Below are 27,058 nucleotides of genomic sequence, written 5' to 3'. Positions count from 1 at the left end.
AGTTTGCAAAAGACTTGAGTGGGGCAGAGGTTCACCTTCCAGCAGGACACTTACCCTAAACATACAGCCAGAGCTACAATGGAATTGTTTTGATCAAAGCATATTCATGTGTTAGAATGGCCCAAAGTCCAGACCTAAATCCAATTGAGAATCTGTGGCAAGACTTGAAAATTGCTGCTCACAGACGCTCTCCATCCAATCTGACAGAGCTTGAGCTATTTTGTAAAGAAGAATGGGCAAAAGTTTCACTCTCTAGATGTGTAAAGCTGGTAAAGACATCCCCAAAAAAACTTGCAACTGTAATTGCAGGGAAAGGTGGTTCTACATGGTATTGACTCAGGGGGGTTGAATACAAATGCGTGCCAAACTTTTCAGATATTTGTAAAAAAATAATAATTTGAAAACCATTTATCATTTTTCTTACACTTCACGTTTTACGTTTTTGGTTGTAACATGATAAAATGTGGAAAATTTCAAGGGGTATGAATACAATTTCAAGGCACTGTATATGTAAAATAAACATTCATACACATTGCAAACATATATATATATATATATATATATATATATATATATATATATATATATATATATATATATATATAAATAATCAAAATATAACAAAACAAAAAGTTAAAAATGTAAAATAAAATCTCCCTTTTGTGAGTCCGATATTCCATCTTATACCTACATTATCAACGTGTTCAAAACAGTTTCCAACCTACTCTAAACTCTGACCACTTTGCTGTAGTGTAGGCAATAAATCCCACACCTACTGGAGATGAACACTGGCTCAATGCCACCAAAGTAAGGCACCTTGGTGTTATGGAGAATTCCCATCATTGTTGTAGTAAGGTGCCCTGTAAGGTTGGTGATGCCAGGTTAGTGGTGCCACACAAACAAGTTTACCAGCGTGGGAGATTTTGGCACATTGATACAAAAGGGGGCATGAAAGCAGAGAGCACTCTTTTCAGCAATCATATTCTTCAAAAAAAATATAAGAAGTTGTAATAAATTGTGTCCTGTCCTTAAAAAAGGTCAAGTATATAGTTATTTTTAATGTCACTGATTTGAATCAGATAGGTTGTTCCTGTATTTAATGGCTTGGTGTAGATTAATTGCTTGGTTTACCAAGCAAGATTTGCAGCAGAAAGTAAATCATTAACCACTAGCCAAGGTTACAAATATGAAATGCCAGGTGCTCCTTAATGCTATTTTATGTGTATGAAACCCCAAACCTACACGTAGGCATGGAGCAAAAAAACAATGGAACTTATATCAAGTGTGTCTTGTCTAAAATGAGAAGCAAATTCCACAACCAAGAAAAAACATTAAAAGAGAATCACAAAGTTTTGTACAATCTGATGGATCACCCAGACAGAACTAGTTTATTTCTATCTAATCTTATCAACTAAATGACATATTAATGTCCCTCACTGATGAGAAATGTGGCAAAATAGTAATAACAATGTCACTGAAGACAGGCCGAGTAATGCCAGCTGGCATTTTTATCACCTTCAGCCCACGAATAGGCTTGGGTTTATTGTTTATTCACTGGATAAACTATGACTACATTGTCCCAATGCTGCATTGTTGGTAGTCCAGCCCAACGTTTAGTGTTCTCCCAACTGGGAGGAAAGGTACCAGTTTAAGATAATAACAGCTGTTGTGTTAAGACTGACAAGTGGGCTGTCTTTGCATGGGGTCTGCTCATCAAGAAGAAAGCAAGAGGTGTTATGGAGACCTGTAGAGTTAAAGTACAGTAAGTAGTCCTAATGAGCTCACCCTCTCTTAAAAGGTGTAACAGGCTTCAGGCCACCCTTATTTTGTAAATGATTTTCTCTCAGCAATTGTTCAATAGGCATGCTGACTACATTTTCAGATAGAGACCGCCACTGAAGGCACAATTTATTGTGCATTTCAGATATAGAAATAATGCAGATTTATATTAATAAAAAAACCTGTTCCTATTAAGAAGGAAAAGGTCCCTGGAGGTGCCTGGACACACCCGCAGTACCTGCTTTCATCGGTAAGGTGTTGACATTAACTGACAGTGACAAAGCTGACAGTATTGTTATAGAGCGTGGTTTAAAAGTACAGATAGGAAGATAATTGGGTTATAACAGTAAGGCAGTTCATATATGTGGGCATGAAATGGAGATGATGGGATATTTATTTTTTAAAAGACATGTTCACCTTTGGGAACATGTAACATATTCCCACTCCCGATCGGAGCTCTCTCTTTGAAAGCAAGTGAGGGATCTTCTCCCTGCGCCTGCTGTCACTATTTGAAAACCAAGCGGACGTGCGAGTCATGTGCATGAATGAACTACAAGTAGCGACATCCTTTATGGGCTTGTAGTTCTCAATGCATTACCAGGGTGCTGTGGAGTGCTTTAGGTAGTTCATGGATTCTTCCATTTTTTGTGAGACTGCCTGCCCGTACGATGTATGGGCAGACAGGTTGCACTGAAAGTTTGTGGGAGTCGTGCATGGCACCTGCAATCTGCTGATCGCTAGTGCAATACAATTTTTTACCTGCAAAATAAATGTGCAGTTTGTTTTTTTAAAGTGAACTTATCCTTTAACGCAGTGGTCATTAACCCTGTCCTCAGGGCCCACTGACAGACTAGGTTTTAAGTATTACCTTGGGGAGATGCAGACTAGAATACTGCAATCACTGAGCAGCAAATGATATCACCTGTGATGTATTTCAGTTATCTTGTAAACTTTTATAAAAAAAAAAAAAAAAGTGCCCCCTGATGTAAATCCATTGTCAATCACGCCACCTGCCGCACCCAAAAAAATGCACCTGCTGTCCATGGAAGCTGGCCACATGCACTGGTCCGTGACATCAGAATATACCTATATAATAAGTGTCAGATAGCTCAGCCTGAAGCAAGCGGCCAGCCTTCATGGACAATGGGAGTGGTTTTTGTTTTTTTTAATGCGGCAGGCGGCCTGATTGACGATGGATTTACAATGGGGGGACCCTGTTTTTTATTTTTTTTATAAAATAATTGTCAAAAACTGTCTGCGTTTTTTTTACTTTGACAATTTTTAATGGGTAGAGGTACCCCATACTCATTCACATGGGGGGGGGGGCAATCTTGGGCCCCCTGCCCGCAGACCCCATCAACATGGGGACAAGGTGCTTTGGGGTGGGGGGGGGCATTCGTCCCCCCCTTTTCTGACCTGCCAGGCTGCATTCCCGGATAAGGACCTGGTTTGGATTTTTTTTTGGGGGGGGGGGGGGGGGCTCACGCTGTTTCTTGGAACTGCGTGTCATTTTAAATGTGATTTGACTAGTTTTTTTTTCTTTTGAAATATCATTTTTGCTACAGCATGTTCTATGTATTCTACAGATGTGTCACTTTACATGCAGACTAAGGGGACCCCCAGGCACTATATTTAAAAGAAAATATTTTTTTATTGTTGCACTTTAAGCATCATTAAAATCATTCCTAAAAAAACAATCATTTAAAAAAAAAAAAAAAAAAAAAAATCTTTAATACATGTCCCCCAGGGCAGTACCCACACTCCCATACCCCTCTTATGGACAACTGCTTGCATAAAAGCCTTCAAAATGGGGACTTTTGATTTTTCCTGTTTGGCTCCCAGACTTCAATGGGGTTCGTCGTTCATGTTAGAACATTTCCCGTTTGGGAGTTCTACTGCGAACCAAACAGGGGGGTGTTCGGCCTATCTCTAATCAACAGTAAACTGAATGAGTACATGACTTATTTTTTCTTATGACTTATTTTTCTGTGTATATTCATATTTTTACATGAGACACAACAGCTACTTCTAAAAAGTTTCATTTCTTGGAGAATGACCCACAATGGCAAATAGACTCTTCACTCTGCAAAGGAATTTGGCCTTCGAGCTTAGTGAATAAGGTGAGGCCCTGCTGATTTCCAGCATCCAATCATGAGCAAATTGTTCTTTTTTTTGGTTTTATTTACAAAGGATTGGGTATTCTTCTCATAATAAAACTTCACCACATGCACTAAGTTCTGGGGAAAACCCCTTGCATAGTGAACAGCATATTTGCCTTTAGTACATCAGCTCCAAAGACATCAATGTAACCCCAGGTAAACTGTAACACTGTCCAATATACCAAATGGCTTGCTGCGTGATGCATAAATTATGACTTTCATAATACGGAAATAGTTACATGCGTCACAAATGAAGTCATACTTGTAATTATGTGACAACTCCTGGGAATTCATACAGTTTAGAAATTATCAAAATTAAAATTCATAAGTACACTGTAACTCATTAGTGACATTTTAGGGAAAATCCAAGAGGTTTCAAACAAAGAATCATTGACAATGCCATTAAGATATCAAAAATTTAAAGATAATTTATTATGAAATATCACTTTCCCAAGCATCCTACTGAGCAGATGAATGTGTATGTAAACGCCAACAATAAACTTCCCTTTGCTCCATGTTGGTTTGCCACTGAAAGAGTTTTGTTTTTAAGTGCAAGTCTTTATCTTTTCAGAAATTCAAAGCTGTCCTGTGTCCTCTGCATATTTCTTGCATGATCTCAATCTAGTTAGCCCTCCTAATTCTTATTTTAGGACTACTAGTTAATTAGTTCCTATGCTTTGGGGATGAAGACAGCCGGAGTGATTAAGTCAAAAGGAAATGGGCAGTTGGAGTAGACTTTGTCCTGACGTCAGTGGGAGTAAACTTTGTCCTGACGTCAGTGGGAGTAAACAGTTCCCCCATCTTTAAAACTAGAGGGAAGAATAGTGTCCCTTTTTTGGTGTCAGTGGTAGCAATTATGCCCCAGTGTTGGTGTCAGTGGGAGGAATATCGCCCCAAGGGCTGGATAAAGTCAAGCAAAAGGCCGCAAATTGCAGACCATGGCTTTAGAGGGATTTCCTCTCATTTTCAGTTTCAGATATGGCACAGGAAGTGAAAGGAAATCTCCCCAATGGAACACAGATACAAAGAAAGGAAAAAATGTGTGTGTGTGTGTGTGTTTGTGTGTGTTTGTGTGTGTGTGTGTGTTTGTGTGTTTGTATGTTGGGGGGGGGGGGGGGGGTTGGGGTTATAACCCTCCTTTTCTCTATCCAAATTGAAAAGAAAAGTTTTGCCTATAGTTCTATTTTCAGTTTAAGGGAGCATGATGTGTAATTTAATTTACAACATTTTTATAAGCTTAAAAAAATTAGACACCGCCTGGAATTTAGTACATTATATACCTGGCACCTGGGATATGTCCAATCCATATAAAAATGAACTAATGCCAGGTATGAACTAACAAATGCCAGGTATGTTTTTAATCAAACATTTTGTAAAACATTTGTCCTAGTACAACGTGTTCATATTAGCACAGTAGCAGCAGTTAGGGTAACACCCTTACAATTATACTACTATTTCTGCAGAATTAACCTTTACATGTCCAAATGAACATTTAAAATGTGTGATGGGAATGTATATTGAGAAAAATAGCTTGCAATTGGTGAATACAGCTTGTACAGTTTTGTAGAGGTGGTGTCCAGACTGAAAGAGGAAGGCATCATTAAAGCATAGTGAAGGTATAACAAGATCCTATTGTGCTTTTATATTAGTGCATTATCTTGACAGTATTACTTTTTTCAGAGGTTTTCACAAGAGGTCCCATGACCACTCTGTCTGCTCCTTCGGTGGGGCAAGGACAAGATGACACCAAAACTTCCAGGGATGACATAATCAGGTCCAATTCTCTTGTACTACAGAAGAGAAGCAAGTTTGTATGTGATGGGCCTGATATAAGAATGGCCAGCCAGAGGAAGACCCTGTGTTACCACATACTTCTCTGGTACAGAGGCTGGTACATGAGAAAAGGGTGACAGGCACCTTACAGAATGGTCACCCTTATACAGGAAGGGGATCATCAGCACTTTCACTGGCAGAATAAACAGGTATGAAAACAAATAATAATCAACGCACTTAACTCCCTAAAGACGCAGTGATTTGACTTTTACTATTGCAATGTGTGGATTCTGCCTGTACTCAAACTGGAACTTTACCCTCAAAGGCAAGTTCCACTTTAACACCTCCTTCCCCCTTGCTCTCCCACTTTTGGAGTTTTATTTTTTTTGGGGGGAGGGGGCAGGAAAAGAGGGGGTACCTCCCCTACCGCATGCAACCTTCTGGGACATGTCACAGGTCTCAAGAAGCTCTAGGACCATTCATTAAGTGCAGCGCGGCTCACGCATTCACAGTGGGAAGCCGGCTGTGCGTTTGCAAGAAATCACAGCAGGCTACCCCTTCGTAAGCATGCCAGCACTGGGGACCCAAAGACCGGCAAAGAACCGGCCCAGGCGAGGGTGGCCCTGGATCCCTGTGTCTTTTTTTTCCAGCAGTTAAAGCATTTGGAGCTGCGGACTTTTATTTTTTTTTGTAAAGACTGAAGATCCTTTTTAATTTTTTTTTTTTTCTTGTTTGCAAAATCTTTATTTTCCATTTCAAGATCCACATGTCAACATTAATAGCCTTGCTGTGAGATGTATACGTAAAAAAATGAAACCCGGGGGCTGAAAAACGTCCTTTTTCAGGAGAAAATGCAGTGTCAGGTTCCCTCTAATGCTTTTGGGAATCAACTTTCAGTTTGCACGTGATCTCTATGTTGCAGCTCACATGTGATCATACAATTGGAACTCACTCTCACTGGTTCCCAATCATTAGTAGGTACCAGAGCTGTCTCACAGTGTCAACATCTAGTGGTCGATGGAGGAATGTAGATTAACTTACCGTCTGCACAGGGATTTCTGTAGGGAAACCCTAATCTACAGACTGCAGACAAGAAGGCAGGTAGAGTCTATAAGTGTCTTTGCTAGAGTGGTAAGGATGTGGAATTCTCTTCCACAGGTGGTGGTCTCAGCAGGGAGCATCGATAATTTCAAAAAACTATTAGATAAGCACCTGAACAGCAACATACAGAGATATACAATGTAATATTGACATATAATCACACACATAGGTTGGACTTGATGGACTTGTGTCTTTTTTCAACCTCACCTACTATGTAATTATGTAATAACTACTATGTAAGAACAGATACAGGGTGTAATCTGCAACAGATTGCTAAAAACCCTGTAATTTTTTTAAAACCAAAAGTTTGTTGGCAAACAATTTAGAGATTACACAGAAAACTTGACTTTTGTACATATATTGACAGAAACACTGTTACTATGAAACGGCAGTAAATGACACTGGGAGAGCCAGTTTTGGCAGTAGATAGCTCAGAACAAGTAGCCTAGGGGAAGACTCTGAAAAGTTGGATTTAGTAGACAAAGGGGCGAGTCTAGAGTGAGGAACCGCTCCTGTGTGACACCAGTGCTGCTAGGGCAGCAAAAGAAGTGGGCACTCAATGGGTGGGTTTTCAGGACAAGGCCACAAGCCAGGACTACTAAGGGAACCATCATTAATAAGACTAGAACCCACGAATAGGACACACCAAGTGTGTGTGTGTGTGTGTGTCTAGACCCGTTTGTGCCAAGAATGGACAGGCACATATTTAAGTTGAAGTGGAATCAGTGAGACGATGTCACCAGAGCCAGGATTTAGTGAGTGCTTTATATGCTGCACTCATAGAAGTTGGGGAGCAGTTTTCATGGATACAATTGGTTACTTCTCTTTTCAAGAGGTGACTTCGTAAAAGAAGCGTAGTGAGAAATGAATTGATTGTGGTCTTAGCCTGCTTCCTTTCTAATCACAGTGAACAAACTGCTCAACAGATAACCCTCTTTTAGGTATAGAGCAGTGGTGGCTGGTGCTCAAAATCTTTGGGGGGGGGGGGGGGGGGCGGGGCGGGGCGCAAACAAACTGAAAAATGAAACTGTTAGTAATGCAGGACTGTAAATAGCCATTTATGAGGTGATTATGTATCATTACTGCTCCATAAAACTGCCCATTAGATGCAGCCCCACTGTGCCCATCAATTGCAGCCTCACTTTGCCCGTCATATGCAGCCTCACTGTGCCAATCACAGTAGGCCAATCACATCCATATTTCAAATAGAATAAAACCACTTAACAAAAGGTGTCCTCATCAAAGCCCCCTTTTACATCGGGTGTCCCAATTAGAGCCCCCCTTTACAACAGATGTCTCCATCAGCATCCCCCTATACATGAGATGTCCTCATCAAAGTCCCCCTAGACATCTGATGACCCAATCAGAGTCCTCCCTTACAACAGGTGTCCCCATCAGCATCCCCCTATAAATCAGGTGTCCTCATCAGAGTCCCCCTAGACATCTGATGTCCCAATCAGAGTCCCCCTTTACAGCAGGAGTCCCCCTTTACATCAGGTGTCCCAAACAGAGACCTCCCTTACAACAGGTGTCCACATCAGCATCCCTCTATAAATCAGGTATCCTCCTTTACATCAGATGTCGCCATCAGAGCCCTCCTTTACATTAGAGGTTACCATCAGAGCCCCCCATTACATCAGATGTCACCATCAGAGTCCTCTTTTACTTTAGATGTCCCCATCATAGTCCCCCTTTATATTAGATGTCCCCATCAGAGTCCTCCCTTACATTAGATGTCATCAACAGAGTCCCACTTTAGAGCAGATGTCCCAATCAGAGCCCCCCTTAAGAGCAGATGTCCCAGAGTCCCCACTTTACAGCATATGTCCCCATCAGTCTCATCCTTTACATTAGATGTCCCCATCGGAGACGCCCTTTACATTAAATATCCTCATCAGTGTCCTCCTTTACATGAAATGTCCCCATCAGAGTCCCCTTTACATCAGATTTCCCCACCAGAGCCCTTCTTTACATTAGATGCTACCATCAGAGCCCTCCTTTACATTAGATGCCACCATCAGAGCCCTCCTTTACATTAAATGTCCCCATCAGATGCCCCCCCTCATACTCACAACTCTCACATAAGTCGCTTGTCATCCACCTTCAGATGGCCGAGATGAGTGAGAGAAACCGGAAGTGAAGGCACAGGACCCACCAATCACACACCACAGCAGGGAACAATGCTATAAAGGGAGTGTTCATGGCACAGCGCTCAGCGCCCCAAGGACTTAATAAAAGAAGCCAATAGAGCTTCTTGTTTGCAATCATGTGATTACAGACACGTTATGCATCCCATAGCAGCTGTGTGTCCAACGCCACGCACACACATAAAGGGCCATTATTTTTTTCCCCCCAGTAATTGCAGCATGTAATGCTTCTCATACACCTGTATGTCCGGCATCCTGCACACACTTAAAGGGCCAGTATATTTTTTTCATGATAAGTAGCTTTGGGGGGCGGCGCCCCTGTGGGCTGGCCACCCACTGGCATAGCGTTAAAGGGATACTAAAGGATCGTTTTTTTTTTTTTTAAATAACAAACATGTCATACCTCCACTGTGCAGCTCGTTTTGCACTGAGTGGCCCTGAACATCCATTTTTGGGGTCCCTCGGCTCTTGCGGCTCAACCCCGCATTAGATAACCCCTTTGGAGATGCACTCTCCCGAGGGGGTTACCTTGTGGGCAGGCTCCCGAGTCCAGCATTCGGCTCCCATAGAGGCCGAATGCAGGACTCGCCCCCCGCGTCATTGGATTTGATTGACAGCAGCGGGAGCCAATGGCTGCTCTGTTATTATTCTATCCAATCAAGGGGGCCGGTGACTGGATAGGATGCATTGAGGTGAAAAAATACGAAGGCTTACAACCCCTTTAAGCGTCATACACACTACTAGTTTTGTTTAACATAACAAAAAAAACTGACAGCTCAGGCCGGAGCCGCTGTACTATGTGATGTTAGTATAGTGATCTCCCCTGCTGAGCTATTGTGTTCTGACAGGGGGACAGGCTCCCCGCCAGAACACTTCAGTCAGTACTCTCAGCCATTGGCTGAAAGCAGAGAAAAGGAGTCGGTCGGTAGACCTTTTCAATCATCAGCTTTTGACAGAAGCTGGGCAAACAACTTCCATACACACAGGCCGAATGTCAGCTGGTTTCTATTGAACCATAGATTGTGCGATTTTCTTTCCTGCAACCATGGGTGGCAGAAAAATAAAAATTGCTAGTTTTCCCCCATCAACACAATAATTATTGCTTGCGGCTATAGCAGCTGGCAATAATTGCATGCTAGAAATCAGACATACTGGTTATACCCAAGTCAACTGATGGATTGACTTGGGTACAATCAGCCTGCCCAAAAGATGGTTTGAATCTCGTTCGTTCCCTGCTGAACCAGCCAAAATTCGAACCATCTATGCCAGGCTTTAGGAGCGCCTGTTACAAACCGTCAGATAGCTTGAAACTGATATGAAAAGTTTATTGAACAAAATACAACCAAAGCATTTTGGGGGTAGGGCCTGGTCACACCAACATGGATATGTTGATATTTTAGCAAGGAAAAAGTAAAAAAAAGAAGAAAAAAAAGAAGAAAAAAAACAAACGCAGCCAACACATCTAATGATTGGTAAGCTGCAATATATTACATTTTTGGTTTTGGGTTTAATACCATGGAAAAAAAAGACCCCAAAACACGGCTGGATTTTGTTCAATAAAATGGTTATATTATATTTTAAGCTATCTGGCCATTTGTATCAGATGCTCTTGATGCTACACCAGACCCAGGAGGCTGATTGATGTATTAAATGTAAACTGATGAAGAAAACATGGGCAGGAAGCCCTAAAACACACTCTGGCATGTGGTCTGGCTCCTTACAAATTCTCTGAATCTAATCATTACAAGAGTATTCCCAAATATTAAGAACCCTGGACTTTAAAGAAAAATTGGAGAAATGTAAGGAAGAATGCATAAAGAATATAACACAGAAAGAGTACAATGGTTTTATTATATCAGTATTAATAAGGGAAATGTGTACATATTGATAAGGAAATTAAGGGACTAAATGACAGATTAAAAGAATTTAACACTCGTGAATCACACAATGAGACATTCTGTAGAAATACAGAAGACAAAAAAAAGATCATAAATTTGAACAGGAGAAAACTTTTTTTTTTTAACTCAGAAGCATATAGTTAGGTGAGGGAAACGGATAGTGCACAATCAGTTCAGTCGTCAGTGGAAGATTTAACACAGGAAGAGATACAGTATATCAACAAAACATAGGTCAAAAAACTAGGCCACAGAATAAAAAAGTGAAAAAAAAAATAGTATGGTAATTTTAAACCCAAAAAGAACAGGGGCAAGCAGGTTGCTGAATTGAAAAGGTGGCAATAGGAAATATAAGTAAACTGAGAATTACATAACTGTAATTCCAGTTCCGGCCTTTCGGGAGCACTAATTTTGAAAAAATATATTAACCAAAATCAGAGTGAACTTTTCCCGATAACTGATGGGTCCAAAGCAGAATTTTTGAAAATGAAATATTCACAAACCACCATTTCATATACAGTGCCAAATGTTCATTTAAAAAAAAAAGGATTACACCATGGGTGCTCAACATGTGACACTCCAGCTGTTGTGGAACTACAAGTCCCATCATATAATAGAAAAATATCCCTGCGCCAACCAAATGAATAGAGTAGGTACTGCTGTGAACGCTGAGGGAAAGATCAGAATCCAGGTAAATAGATAGAATAATGCCTTATACAGACGTTCGGACATTCCGACAACAAAATCCATCGGATTTTTTCCGAAGGATTTTGTGCCAAACTTGTCTTGCATACACATGGTCGGACAAAGTTGTCGGAAAATCCGATCGTTCTTATCGAGGTGACGTACGACACGTACGTCGGGACTATAAATGGGCCAGTAGCCAATAGCTGTAGTCTCTTAATTTATCCTGAGCATGCGTGGCACTTTGTCCGTCGGAATTGTCTACACACGATTGGAATTTAAATGATCAGATTTTGTCGTCAGAAAATTTTAGATCCTACTCGCAAACTTTGTGTGTCGGAAATTCCGACGGAAAAAGTCCGATATGATCGGATTTTCTGACAACACGATCCGAAATTCGGACCGTGTGTACAGGGCATTTCAATAGTGCTGCGCTGTATATAAAATAAAGTGCAAAAGTTCTCTGTGAAAGAAACACTAAAACGCACACTAAAAAGAGGCAATACTTGTTTTGATATATAGTCACCATATATGTTGCACATATTATATTTTTGGGAAAAAAGGAATTCTTCACAGTCACATTGACTATATTCACCTATGGAAAATACTTTTTATTTTGGGCATTTTATCCCAAAATGTAATTGTTGCTGCTATTGATCCTACTGTTTTTTCTTAGGGAAATAGTAATGAATAATGCATGATACATGCACTTTACCTTGGGTTCAAGTTTATATGCGTTTTTATATCACAAGTATTGCCTCTTTTTAGTATTTCCTTCACAGAGCACTTTTGCACTTTATTTTATATAATTTATGTAAAGCGCAGCACTATTCTTATTCTAACCAGTTCCATCGTGCCTCTGCCTTTGGGAGTTATGTTGTAACTGTCAGCCTTGCAATGCCTCATGGGCCACAGGTTGAGCACGCCTGGATTACCCACTGGTGAGGCCCATTGAGACATCACATGGAAGCATCGCCTTCTTCGGTTAAAAATACCTTTTTAAATTATTTTATTAATTGGGGACCTTGAAGTGCCTCTGGGGACCTTACTTGTGGGCCTGAACATGTTAGCCCTTTCTTTGTACATACAGCACAAAAAAGGGCCTGGAAATCATGAGGAAGTTTCCTAATGAACTGGAAATTTCTGAACTTGGCCATAATTAATTCTTGGTTACATTGCTGTAATTGCTTATAACACATAAAACTGGAGTGTGAAAAATCTGGTGCAGCTGTGCAAAGAAACCAATCAGATTCCAGTTTTGATTGTTAAAGCTTAATTGAACAAGTGGAGGTTAGAAGCTGATTGGCTACCATGGACAGCTGCACCAGATTTAGCATTCTCCAGTTTTAGTAATTCAACCTCAATGTGTTTTTGTTTGCGACCAACACTACCTTCAGAAGCAGGGGAGGGCAATGAACGCTGCCTGGGCCCCACTGTACAATAACCTGTATCTGGGGGGAATCTGAGTAAGAGGGGACCTTTGGTCCAGGGATGACCTCATAATGTATGTGTGCCTTGGATTATCATGGAATAGATATATAGACGATGTATTCATTCTGTGACAAGTCATTAGGAAATGCTTAAAGAATTCCTCTTAGCTGTAAACAACTATGATTTTAATCTAAATTTAGATTTGAAATAAAGAAACAGCTTCCATTTTTTTGTATTGACAAAGTTGAACAGGGCAGTATCTCAGATTATCTCAGATTCTGCAGGAATTGTGATTGAGAGAACAACTTTTAAACAGAGGAGAAAGAACTTAGAGATAGACTAAAAAAGACAGTATTACAATGTGTATTATGTAAAGCTTATAAAAGTGATATACAATAGCCAGATGGAATGATTAAGAAATTAAAAAAATAAGGAGGACAACAAGGCGAGATTAGTAACCAACATAAAATTCTCCAAAAATATTACAATTTACTAAAGGAGCATTCTTATTTGACAAAATTTATTAATGTACGACCACAGATTGCAAGAGCAAAAAAAAGTTTACAATCATTTTTAAAAACCAAGTAATCTTAAACTAAGGAATATAAAGCAAATAAAGATACAAATCAACTGTCAAAATATATTATTATATGTAGTTATGTACAGTGCTAAAAATTTAAGACACAAATTGATTGCATCCTTGCTATTTTATGTATCAATTGATAACTGCATTTACTATCCACTAGCTCATACAATGTATACAGTGCTGTGAAAAAGTATTTGCCCCTTCCTAATTTTTTTATTTTTTACATATTTTTCACACTTAAATGATTCAGATCATCAAACACATTTTATTATTACACAAAGAAAACCAGAGTAAATAAAACATGCAGTTTTTAAAATGATACATTTTTTTTATTAAAAGGGAAAAAAGATGTTCAAACCTGCCCAGCCTCATGTGAAAAAGTAATCCCTATTGTATTCAGTGGGGAACAGCACCTAATAATTTGCATTAAGCCATGGATTGCAAAGCTGGGTATATAGTTCACAGCATGAATGGAAGTGGGAGGGGGAGAGGGTATGACAAAGATGTATTTAGTTTACCCTCAGTGGTGGTATACCCCATCTAAGGTTGTTCCTATTCAGGAAAAATGCATCAAGGAACACATGGTCTAGAGTGACCCTGCCAGAGATGGTAGCTTCACCAATACAGGTACCAGGATATGACAGCCTAAACAGGCACATATGCAATAAGACCAGATCTGCAGGCTCCACAATTAGGTTACCTAGTTCAAAGCCTTCTTCCCAAATACTTTCCCACCAGTGGTGTGTCAGTCAAAAAGGGCTTCTTAAAGCCACCCAAAAGGGGAAACTCTGCTTATCTGTCTCTTCTCCCCCTCCGGTGTCACATTTAGAACCTTTTGGGGGGGGGGGGGCGAGTACCCGGTTTTGACAGGTACCAGCTCCCACTTCTGGGTGATCTTGCCACAGCAAGATCACCTGGAAGTTCAGCCTCCCTCTTCCTCTCACCATCGGGCCATTGAGTAAGCACAGTGCGCTTCGCGCACACGCAGTAGGGAACTGGATGTGAAGCCGCAAGGTGGTGGCAGCACCCAAGAGCCAATGGAAAAATCACCTGGGGTGCCAAAATCGCTGTATTCCTGGACAGGTAAGTGTCCTAATAATAAAAGTCAGCAGCTACAGTATTTGTAGCTGCTGACGTTTCATTTTTTCTGAAGGAACCTGAACCTCCTCTTTAATATGAGGCAAAAGGTAGCAAACTACACTCTTCCCTCAATATGTGTGCTCGCAACCTTAGCAGTGGATTACCTGAGAACTCAGGCAAAGCAATTATCAAGACCAACAAGACCAGAGCTATAAAAACATGCCTTGCAGGGAGGGTATTTATATGATTTTCCTGTGTGTAATATTTTGTTCTCTTTATGTCATTGTTTAATGTATTTTTTATACAAATTAAATAAAATATAATTAAAGGTTATAGCAAAGAACGGCTACCCCGAAGCGTTTAGTGGAGAAGAAAATGCAGTTATATGACAGAGAAATTTGCTAAATATCTTTTGTTAGGATTGTGGTTTATACTATTCATTAGGAAGCCTCATGCACACTGGACTTTTTCCAGCAGCTCCTAGGGGTGCCTGGCATTTTTTTTCCTGCCTCTAATTGGCCTTCCATGTTATCCTATGTGTCCATGCACACAAGACTTTTAGCATCGTTTTGTGGCAGGAGCTTTTTGAGCCAAGAAAAAACCCACCGTCCGTGTGTCCAGGTGCAGCAGAGTTTTGGCAGAAAAAATGTTTAAGGCGTGCAAAGGCTAGGTGCGTTTAGCGCTTGAGCATTCATTTATTTCAATGGCCAGAATTATTATTCTGGCTAATGAAATGAATGCCCAAGCGCTTAACATCTGTAAAAGCGCCCAAACGCTTGTAAAAGCATTAGACACTTTTACAAGCATCAGGCATTTTTTCTGCCAAAACGCTGCTGCCTGGAGGAAAGGCTTCTAGGAGAGTTTGCAGAAGACCAAAGAGTTGCATATTTATTTATATTATTACCCCCATTTTATAACTATTTAAAAAGCAGCAATATAGCTGTTCAGAAAAAAAAAAAAGATGACTGCATTTTATTGAAGCACAGTAGTGCACGAGTTTCGCTAAAGTTGACAGACTAGAATGAAAATGAATGAATGAACATAATGGGATGACACCATAGTCAGGTGACCTGTAAATGTCAAATTACTGGGTTTCCTATAAAAACAAAGCTCACTTTGTTGCATTAAGAAGAGGGAACTTGATGGGACAATGCAGGTGTTCTGTCAGAACCGGCGACCATTTAGATTAGGTAACGGAAGTGATGTTCCGTCATCTGCGCATGCGTTCTACCCCTACCAGATTTGCCAATTTGACAGTACACCTGCAGTCAGAAGAAGACAGCAGACATCTTACTACACCAAGCTACGTCTTAAATTGCACAGTAATTTTAGCAATAAACTGAGCATATATAAACATAGTACTTTGATATCTGTGACGCTGTTTGCATGTTTTTAATTTTGAAAGGTTTAGTGTTGAGCAGTGCGGGGTGTACCAACATGGCCTCCGCCGCCTTCCTAAAGCTGTCGTCCAGCTTCTTTCAAAATGTAACATCCAAACAGCATCAAAGATGTCAACATACCATATTTATTTATATATGCTCACTTTATTGTTAAAATTACTGTGACATTCCAGACGTAGCTGAGTGTAGTAAGATGTACGCTGCCGATACTTCTGACTGCAGGTCCTCTGTCAGTTTAGGAAACCTGGTAGCAGTATAATGCATGCGCAGATGACAGAACATCACTTTAATGACCTAATCTGACAGATCGCCGATTCTGATGGAACAAGCTTCACACTTGGCCTGCATGGTATAAATGAGTCATAAAACATTGGCTGTGGTGTGCGTACCTCAGCGGAGTAGAATGAGGAGATAGATTTGAAAGCGTGATTGGGGAATCTCAAAATGTCCATGCCTGGCAGGAAACCATTAAGAAAATAAACCGTTCCACAGGAATAGAAGTTCCCTTGCAGGCAAGCCCTTTCTGTCACTTTTCGTTTACAAGTTTAAATCAGTATTTTTTTGTCACGCTTTAAAATTGTACATGCTTGTGGAATGGTGACAAGCAACAATACTTAAAAATCTCGATAGGTGACCTTTTAAATATTTTTACAGGTTACCTGTTTAGAGTTACAGAGGAGGTCTTGTGCTAAAATTAATTCCTTTTGCTCCAACGTTCGCTGTGATACCTCACACGTGTGGTGCGAATACCATTTACATATTCATGCACGACTGACGTATGTATTCACTTGTGCGCACGAGCATGGAGGAATGAGGGCGCTTAAAAATATTTTTTTTACCTTATTTATTTTATTTTTTATTGGTACACTGTCCCTTAAATTTTTTTTTATCACTTTTATTCCTATTACAAGGAATGTAAACATCCCCTTTGTGTTAGAAATAAGGAATGACAGGTCCTCTTTTTGGAGAGATCTGGGGTCAATAAGACCCCAAATCTCTCCTCTACCTTTAGTAGGTAACCTCTATGGCCAGCCGCCCGACCTGTTAGATCGTTTCTCTGGTGCACCGGATAAAAATAGTAAGCCTGAGAAGCACCAGCGGGCATCGGTGCGGATGGCCCCTCCCACTGCTTCGGAAAGCTATCCAGCGGCTAATTAGCCATTTGGACCACTTTCATGAGAAAGCCAGCTGCCAGTTGAAAACAAAAATACTGGGGCTATGGCGGATAGCTTCAGCCATAACCCTCGGTAAACCACTTGCAAGCTGCAATGTATATAGACGTACTGTGGTCAGCAAGTGGTTAAACACAACTTAAACAGTTTCCTGGCTTGCTCTGGCAATACCACTGCTTAGGCCCCAAGCCTTGGTCTTTGGTTCTTCCCTCAGACCCTTTCACACAGCACCTCTGGGCTCATGTGTTTCTCTCAGCTCTCCCCACATTCAGGGCTTTCTCAGTTCTCTCAGACCTCAAGGTTCTCTCAGTCCTCTAGACTCGTTTTGACTGCCAGTCTTCTAGACAAGGAAACTCCTGTCTACAGTATGAAGTACTGTCTTGTGAGTGAAGCACATCTGTCTCATAATGGGAGCCATGGACTATGCCAAACATAAGATTATAATGGCTGTGAGCACCTGAACACACAGCCTTCCGGTCTCTGGCAAGACTTGGACACTGGGTTGGAGGCTTGTTCCCTCCCAAAGCTCTGAATTCTCCAAACTCCGGAACCCAGTCCAGGATTTATAAAACCCAGAGAAATCTGAATTTTTTTTTTGTTTAAATCAATATTCTGGAGCCCTGCACTCTGCATTGTGTGAACCCTGTGTCACTTTTACCTACTTTTATATACAGTGTCACAAGATATATGCATGTAGTTTACAACGCACAGTGTACCAAATGCTTTAGGGTTTATTTTTCAACATTCACCAGAAGTTTCAATAGATAGGAAAGCAAGTGTTTCCCATCTTAAAGAATAACTAATTCAAAATAAAATTATGACTGCTTATGTATCTACATCTTTCTTACCGTTATGACCAGCAAGCTGCACCCATCGCCTTTTAAACGGGCTGATAACAGGAATGTTCACAATAGTTCTAAGCTTCTGCCATGATTTATTCTGCAGGAAAAACAGAAAAACAATGTTAGTTAAATAAACATAAAATAACAAGTTACAGTCACTGGTAAATGTGTAAATGTTCTGAAAGTTAGCAACACGTGTGAGATTCTCCTACACATCACCCAGTAGAAGAGATACAATTACTGGATTTGTGGCGAAATGAAAAACAAGTTAATACCTCCTGGTTTAATATGACCAGAGTTGGCTTAAAATTAAAAAGCATTTATTTTAAATTACACAGGACTTATAATTAACCACTTCCCGACTGGCGCATGACAATGTATATCGGCAGAATGGCACGGGCAGGCAAATTGGCGTACAGGTACGTCCATTTGAAATTGCCACTCTGTCATCCCGTGCACGTGCTGGTCGGGACCCCTGTGAGTCCGATCGCGGGTCCCGCGGACTCAATCACCGCGGGGATACCCACGATCGTCTCACGGGGAGATGCAGAAGTAAACAGCATCTCCCTGTTCTGCCTAGCAACAAATGACACTGATCTCTGCTCCCTGTAATTGGAGCAGAGATCAGTGATCACTAACACACAGCCACGCCCCCGCACAGTTAGTAACACGCCCCTAGGACACACTTAACCCCTACACTGCCACCCCCTGGTTAACCCCTTCACTGCCAGTGCCATTTACACAGGAATCAGTGCATTTGTATAGCACTGATTGCTGTATAAAATGACAATGGTCCCAAAAATGTGTCAAAAATTTCCGATGTATCCACCATAATGTCGTAGTCACAATAAAAATTGCTGATCGCCGCCATTACTAGTAAAAAAATATATTATTAATAAAAATGCCATAAAACTATCCCCTATTTTGTAAACGCTATAAATTTTGCACAAACCAATCAATAAATCAATTTACCAAAAATATGTAGAAGAATACTTATCAGCCTAAACTGAGGAAAAAAAATTTTATATATATTTTTTGGGGATATTTATTGTAGCAAAAAGTAAAAAATAATGCGTTTTTTTCAAAATTGTCGCTTTTTTTGTTTATAGCGCAAAAAATAAAAACCGCAGGGGTGATCAACTACCACCAAAAGAAAGCTCTATTTGTGGGAAAAAAGGACGTCAATTTTGTTTGGGAGCCACGTAGTACAACCACACAATTGTCAGTTAAATCACCACAGTGTCGAATCACAAAAAGTGGTCTGGTCTTAAAGCGGTTTTGTACAGAAAATTGCAAGTTCGTCTTATTCAAATGGCTTTGGAACATAGATGCAGTTATGACCATTGAAATAAAATAATATGCAGTATTTACCTTTTATTTTTAATGTTTATTCCGACTTCCGGGCTCTCCTCCCGTGGGAGTAGGCGTGTTTATCGGCTTCGCAATGGTCCCTGGGAACTTTTTTAGCTATTTCCCAGGAATCCGTGGGGGACACAGTCAAGCCGAAATTGCCATTTTGAAAGTGGGCAGGCAGCTCTATCAGCCATTACCACTATAGCACATGAGGCAAAAGGAAGGAAAACAAAGAGGACACTCAATGAGCATGTGCGAGATGGAGCGGTGTCATCGCATCCAGGAAGTAAATGCCTGTGGGCTTCAAACGCCCACAGTGAAAATGGAAACCGCCGGACTGCTTTTTTAAAAGTTTTCCTTAGCAATGAAATCGTCACGCCGGGGGTTAAAAAGACGCCGATCGTGGCTGCAAAGACACCGTAGGAATCGCCCAACAGTGACACAGGTAAAAAAAAAAAAACGGCAGTGGAATCCCGCTTTAAGCCAGCAAAATGGTCCGGTCTGAAAGTAGTTAAAGGGAATATATGAAAATCGATTTTCCAGTTTACATTTTCTATTGGAAAGAATGTTCATAACACTATTAAAGTGTATATGATTCCTGTTTTAGTATTTTTGAATTGAGTGGTAAAGACCCAAGTCAATCTTTTTTTTTTTTTTTTTTGCCAATTGTGTTCCTTTGGGGAGATTTCCCTTTTTTTCCTGTCCCAAAGACACAGCAGGAAGTGAGAAGAAAACTCTTCAAAGAGAGGCTCTCGGACAGGTCTCAACAAAACAGGTCATCACATCCAAAGAATCCACCTTTCCCCCGCTCCTGTAACAAGTACAATACTGCATTTCTCATTACTTAAAGTGGTTGTAAAGTCAGAAGGTTTTTTATCTTAATGCAATATGCATTAAGATAAAAAGCCTTCTGTGTGCACCAGCCCCCCTAATATTTACATGGGCCCCCTCGCTGATGTCCACAAGTGTCTTGTGGACAAGTGAGACTTTCTCTCCTGATTGGCTAAGACACAGCACTAGCTCATGCTGCTGTCAAAGTCAGTCAGCCAATGAAGAGAGAGAGGAGGCAGGGCTGGGCTGCAGCTCCATGTCTGAGTGGACACAGGAGCTGTGACTCGGCTCGGGTGCCCCCACAGCAAGCTGCTTGCTGTGGGGGCACTCAACGGGAGGGAGGGGCCAGGATAACAGAAGAGGAGAATCTGGGCTGCTCTGTGCAAAACCACTACACAGAGGAGGCAAGTATAAAAAAAATTTAATTTTTTTACCATAAAAATAACAAACAAGACTATACAATCACTTTAATGTACCAGAGAAAATGGTCACTAGGACAAATAGAGGGGTAAATCTCCCTAGTAGGAAGACAGACATCAATAAAAGACAGAGACAAACTATTGCCTACTCTATATATCTGTCTAATCGATCGAGAGAGTGTAGCGGGGTCCAGAGCCTAATGCCTCGTATACACAATGAGATTATTGGACGAATGCTCATGTGTTTTTTTGTTTTGTTTTTCATGCTAGTCTCATATTGAAAATAAAGAGTTTACTAAAGTTACGAAAATTCTCGTATAACAGAATAAAAATTTGGAAGTTATGAAAAGTATTGTAGTGTATTTTCGAACGACAACAGTACTGATTAAAGAGGGATTCTACCAAAAAAAAATATTAAAAGCCAGCAGCTATAAATACTACAGCTGCTGACTTTTAATAAATGGACACTCACCTGTCCCGGGTTCCAGCGATGCCGGCAGCCGAGGCCGATCGATCGCTCGGCCCTCGGCTGCTGCCGCCACCATTCTAGGTGAGGGAGTCAGGAAGTGAAGCGAATCGGCTTCACTTCCCGGTTCCCTACTGCGCATGCGCGAGTTGCGCCGCGCAATAGGAAATCTCCGCGCTGTCACTGGGACCCGTGTGTGTCCCAGCAGACAGCGCGACAGGGCAGGAAATGGCGTAGACTCCCACGGGAGTCTATGCCCGGAAGTGGGTGTAAATACCTGTCTTTGACAGGTATCTCCACCCCCCTCCCCCCTGAAAGGTGTCAATTGTGACACCGGAGGGGGGGAGGGATCCGATCAGCGGAGGTTCCACTTTAGGGTGGAATCCCGCTTTAAATGAAAACCGCACAATCTGTTATCGCATCAAAAACATTTTCAGGCTCGTCCCATTGGATAATTTTGCATGAATTGTCGTAATCGGGCCCCGAAAGCTATGTACTAATGATCAGATTATCGTGTGTACGGGCCATAACATATTTTTATTATTGCCACCAACTTAAAAAATGCATATAAAAGCACAGAAATGCTTACTAGCTGGGTTTTTCCTCTCCATAAACAATTTCTGATTCACTTGCAATGTGCATCTGAACTATCCTATAATACTTGACAACTCCAGGAAGAATTAATCTCCTATCACAACCTCCTTCCATCTTGCATGTCACAGCCCTCTCCTCTTCTAGAGTCCCTCTCACTGTCTGTGCTGGCCTAACTCCTTCACTCCCTTCCCCTAACTCCCTACATAACCTTTTATGCAGTAACAGGGGAAGGAGCGAAGGTAAATGCTATAGACCAGTGGTCATCAACCCTGTCCTCAAGGCCCACTAACAGGCCAGGTTTTAAGTATTACCTTGGTGAGATGCAGACTAGAATACTGCAATCACTGAGCAGCAAATGATATCACCTGTGATGTATTTCAGTTATCTTGCAAACCTGGCCTGTTATTGGGCCCTGAGGATAGGGCTGGTGACCACTTCCATAGAGTGCTACTTGAGCAACAACTCTGAGTCTGTTGGGCTCCTGGCATAACATCCAAAATGGCAGCATCCAGAAGCAATCTCAGGGCTTTTGGCTACACAAGAGAGGCCTTTAAAGGGTAAATAAATACCATATATAAAATAATGTTAAATGCACATATAATCTTACGGTAAGATTTTTGGTGAAATGTTTGATCTAGTGACAGGGACTTTTTAAATGATCAAATCTCCAATTCACACATTTTATTTCAATAATTTTTAGTTTCCAGTACATGCATTACAATGCAATAATATATTGCCAATTGCATATATTAAATTTAACAGACAAATCTGCTGCAGCCACAGGTCAGATCCCCATCCATCTGTTTTTATTGGACAGGATTGGATCAGATGTCTGTTGACATCCTCCGTTCCATAGAAGGCAATGGATTGGAAATGGGCATGTATCAATTACCAGCAGTTTCACCCATTTTAGACTCGGTACTGCCAATTATCAGCTGTAATACAAGCATCTGCAGACTAGATCACTAAAACAATGCTAGTATAATGGTGATGTCATGTAATGTCAGTTGCCTGTCAGGTAACATACCAAAGTGACAGGTTCACTTTAACAATGCCTTCCTTCCATTGGCCCAGCGCTCCATTCTGCCGCTAGGAGTGAGGAAAGGTAGACCCGTCCAAGCCCCCAAACATTTTCATGTAAAGCTAAAAACAAAAAGAATACTGTTCCCCCTGAACGTGTAATTCCAGCCAAAACTTGTAGCCATTTCCTATTCCACTAAAAAGTGTTTTGTTGCTGTCCATATTGGAGAGGTTTGTCTCTCTCAACTCCTCAATAAGGAAAGGCAGCAATACCAAGCGGACAGAAATTCAAACTGTGTCCCATTCTATGTGCAACAAAAAAAGTTTTGGCTAGAGTTCCACTTTAAAGATGAACCTCACACAAGGTAGAGGTCATTGCTGACTTTCTTTTTAAAGATGCAAGCTCTAATGCTTCCAATGTCAATTCTGTTTTCACTACCCATTGAGTCACCGACCTCAAAAAAAACATACATGGCTAGTAAAGTCTCCGCCGTCTCAATTCATATTCTTCCTATTGGTTCCAAGAAATGTCTCATTAGGTAGGGGATCAGTCCTGTAATCTGCATATATAAAAACTAACCAAACGAGCAATGTCAGCTGCCCTATTATTTCTCATCCCTGGTTTTATTTCAGGGTTGAAATATATATTTGTAAAAAACATCCCATGTGAACATGCAGTGCCTTGTGAAAGTATTCGGCCACCTTGAACTTTTCAACCTTTTGCCACAATTTAGGCTTCAAACAAAAAGATATAAAATTTTAATTTTTTGTGAAGACTCACCAACAAGTGGGACACAGTTGTGAAGTGGAAAGAAATCTATTGGATATTTTAAACTTTTTTAGCAAATAAAAAACTGAAAAGTGGTGCGTGCAAAATTATTCGGCCCCTTTACTTTCAGTGCAGCAAACTCACTCCAGAAGTTCAGCGAGGATCTCTGAATGATCCAATGTTGTCCTAAATGACTGATGGTGATAAATAGAATCCACCTGTGTGTAATCAAGTCTCTGTATAAATGCACCTGCTCTGTGATAGTCTCAGGGTTCTGTTGAAAGCGCAGAGAGCATCATGAAGACCAAGGAACACACCAGGCAGGTCCGTAATACTGTTGTGGAGAAGTTTAAAGCCGGATTTGGATACAAAAAGATTTCCCAAGCTTTAAACATCCCAAGGAGCACTGTGCAAGCGATCATTTTGAAATGGAAGGAGTATCAGACCACTGCAAATCTACCAAGACCTGGCCGTCCCTCTAAACTTTCAGCTCAGACAAGGAGAAGACTGATCAGAGATGCAGCCAAGAGGCCCATGATCACTCTGGATGAACTGCAGAGAACTACAGCTGAGGTGGGAGAGTCTGTCCATAGGACAACAATCAGTCGTACACTGCACAAATCTGGCTTTTATGGAAGAGTGGCAAGAAGAAAGCCATTTCTCAAAGATATCCATAAAAAGTCTCCTCTAAAGTTTGCCACAAGCCACCTGGGAGACACACCAAACATGTGGAAGAAGGTGCTCTGGTCAGATAAAACCAAAATCGATCTTTTTGCCCACAATGCAAAATTATATGTTTGGCGTAAAAGCAACACAGCTCATCACCCTCAACATACCATCCCCACTGTCAAACATGGTGGTGGCAGCATCATGGTTTGGGCCTGCTTTTCTTCAGCAGGGACAGGGAAGATGGTTAAAATTGAGGGGAAGATGGATGCAGCCAAATACAGGACCATTCTGGATGAAAACCTGTTGGAGTCTGCAAAAGACCTGAAACTGGGACGGAGATTTATCTTCCAACAAGACAATGATCCCAAACATACAGCAAAATCTACAAAGAAATGGTTCACAAATAAACGTATCCAGGTGTTAGAATGGCCAAGTCAAAGTCCAGACCTGAATCCAATCGAGAATCTGTGGAAAGAGCTGAAAACTGCTGTTCACAAACGCTCTCCATCTAACCTCACTGAGCTCGAGCTGTTTTGCAAGGAAGAATGGGCAAGAATTTCAGTCTCTCGATGTGCAAAACTGATAGAGACATACCCCAAGCGACTTGCAGCTGTAATCGCAGCAAAAGGTGGCTCTACAAAGTATTAACGCAAGGGGGCCGAATAATTTTGCACGCCCCACTTTTCATTTTTTTTATTAGTTAAAAAAGTTTCCAAAATCCAATAGATTTCGTTCCACTTCACAATTGTGTCCCACTTGTTAGTGATTCTTCACAAAAAATAAAAATTTTATATCTTTATGTTTGAAGCCTGAAATGTGGCAAAAGGTTGAAAAGTTCAAGGGGTACGATCGATTCTAGGTCTTGGTCCAACATATGGTCTTTCACAAAATCTTCCTCTATAAATATATTGGCGTCTGAATCATCATATAAAGTTCTCACACGCTGGTATTTGGTTCCTGCGAGAATCGCCAAATTCTCAACAGACAACACTGGCCTCTGCTTTCGTGGCTGTCCAGAAAAAGGTACCTATATACATACCTGGTGGCATTGCTCAATTGTACAATCATTTTGGAAAAAGATCTTTCTGATAATTACAAAATTTTTTGATCGTCCAATTTTTTCAGACCAAATTATAGCTCTCCTTAATTTAAAACCAGCCTTTCTGAATCAGAAACAATTCAAATTAGTTCTTACACTCCTGATAGCCGCAAAGCAGACTATAGCCAATGCGTGGAAAACAGATGTGGTGAATATTGCAGAAACCAAACGTAGAATGAATCAATCTTTCATCCATGCTAAAATGGACGCTATAGATAAAAACCAGATGACAAAGTTTGATATCATATGGAAACCCTGGATTAAATATTATACGTCAGATAATATTGACAACCGAGTTTTATTGTTATGGTGATTAAGATTTTTTATAGAATTACAACATTAGATGATATATAAAACCTCCTCCGGAGAATTATTCCCTCCCCTTCCCCTCCTATATACCTTTTATGTTCTTCCCTTACTATATAATACTTACTATAAACATACTTTAGAAGTTATGGTCAAAACTTTAAAATCATATATTTTCCTTTAGACATATTTATATTTTCTTCGGATTAAAATGTTTAAAACTCAGCTATAAGAATGTTTTCAAATTCTAAAATATATAAAGGCCATTTATTGTCATTCCCACGAGAATATCTTGAAATTCTTCTTTGCTTTGTATCATCCGTACTTCAATATGTCTATTTTGTCTTATCTTCTGTACATGTAATTTATTTTAACATAAAATAAAATTTTTGAACGAGAAAAGTTCAAGGGGGCCGAATACTTTCGCAAGGCACTGTAAACATGAATTCAGAAGGCTCTAATGCAACTTGTTGCGCATTTCCAGCACACAGTTTACTTCTGGCAAGAATAAACAGAAATACCATAATTACTGAGCGCAAGTATTAGAAATCTAGGACATTCTGTGCAACAAGCCGGAGTCAGAGTCCTGTTATTACAAATCACTTTGACAATAAAGTGACTCCGTCGATAGTATTAGAAAAGTGAAATAAGGCCACCTTATAATGGAATAATAGGAATACTTTACCTGTTTTGGTGGGCAATGAGTAACTTTCCATGTTCCTGAAAAGCTAGAAGTGCCACTGCAGACTGACCCTTCTACTTGTGTGTGGGTTGGAGTGCCCTCCTAGTGACATGGCCACTTTAAGTAAACTCTAAGGCCGCGTACACACGCGCGGACTGTTCGCCCAACTTTGTCCGTCCAACAGTTTCGGCAAACAGTCCGCTCAAAATTAGCATGGACGGACATGGCCACACACGACGGACGAACAGTTTGCTGAAACCGTGCGCGATGACGTGAACGGCACGTACGACGGGACGAAAAATACGACGTCCTATACACTGCATTATAACTTTCGGCGTGAAAATCCTTTCTGAGCATGCGCGCAACTTTGTTTGACGAACAAGCCTACACACGAGCGGACTGTTCGCTGAAACAAGGTTTCAGCGGACAGTTTTACGGAATTTCCGAAAAACCTTGTTCGTCAAACTGTCCGCTGAAACTGTCCGCTGAAAGCCCACACACGAGCGGACTGTCCGCCCAAACACTGTTCAGCGGACAAAGTTGGGCGAACAGTCCGCCCGTGTGTACGCGGCCTAACATTTCTGAGAATGTTGATGTGAAGGCTTGGTTCACACTACCATGACGTGAAAGTCACATGACTTACTGTGCAACTTTGCCAGGCAACTTCCTTGCGATTTGCTGGCAATTTGAATACTACTTGAAGAGACTTTGAAGCGACTTCAAGAGACTTTAAGAGACTTTCTGGAAATGCCTGGGTAATCTTCCTGTAAATACGGATCCAAATCACATAAATTTTGATGA

General features: G+C 40.8%; 1 protein-coding gene across 1 annotated transcript in view; it reads right to left on the bottom strand.

Annotated features, from left to right (window-relative positions):
• Positions 1-27,058, bottom strand: part of LOC143943104 (inositol-trisphosphate 3-kinase A-like) — a 204,979-nt gene that overhangs the window by 71,375 nt on the left and 106,546 nt on the right. Inside the window, exon 2 of the mRNA XM_077464659.1 lies at positions 18,056-18,146. Coding sequence (XP_077320785.1) covers positions 18,056-18,146 — 91 coding nt within the window. The remainder of the gene's footprint in view (positions 1-18,055; positions 18,147-27,058) is intronic.

Source organism: Lithobates pipiens, unplaced genomic scaffold (genome assembly GCF_037356315.1).
Source record: "Lithobates pipiens isolate NorthernLeopardFrog02 unplaced genomic scaffold, aLitPip1_a1.2 Scaffold_30, whole genome shotgun sequence".
Classification (NCBI taxonomy): Eukaryota; Metazoa; Chordata; class Amphibia; order Anura; family Ranidae; genus Lithobates; species Lithobates pipiens.
This window is presented reverse-complemented; position numbering and strand designations above follow the sequence as displayed.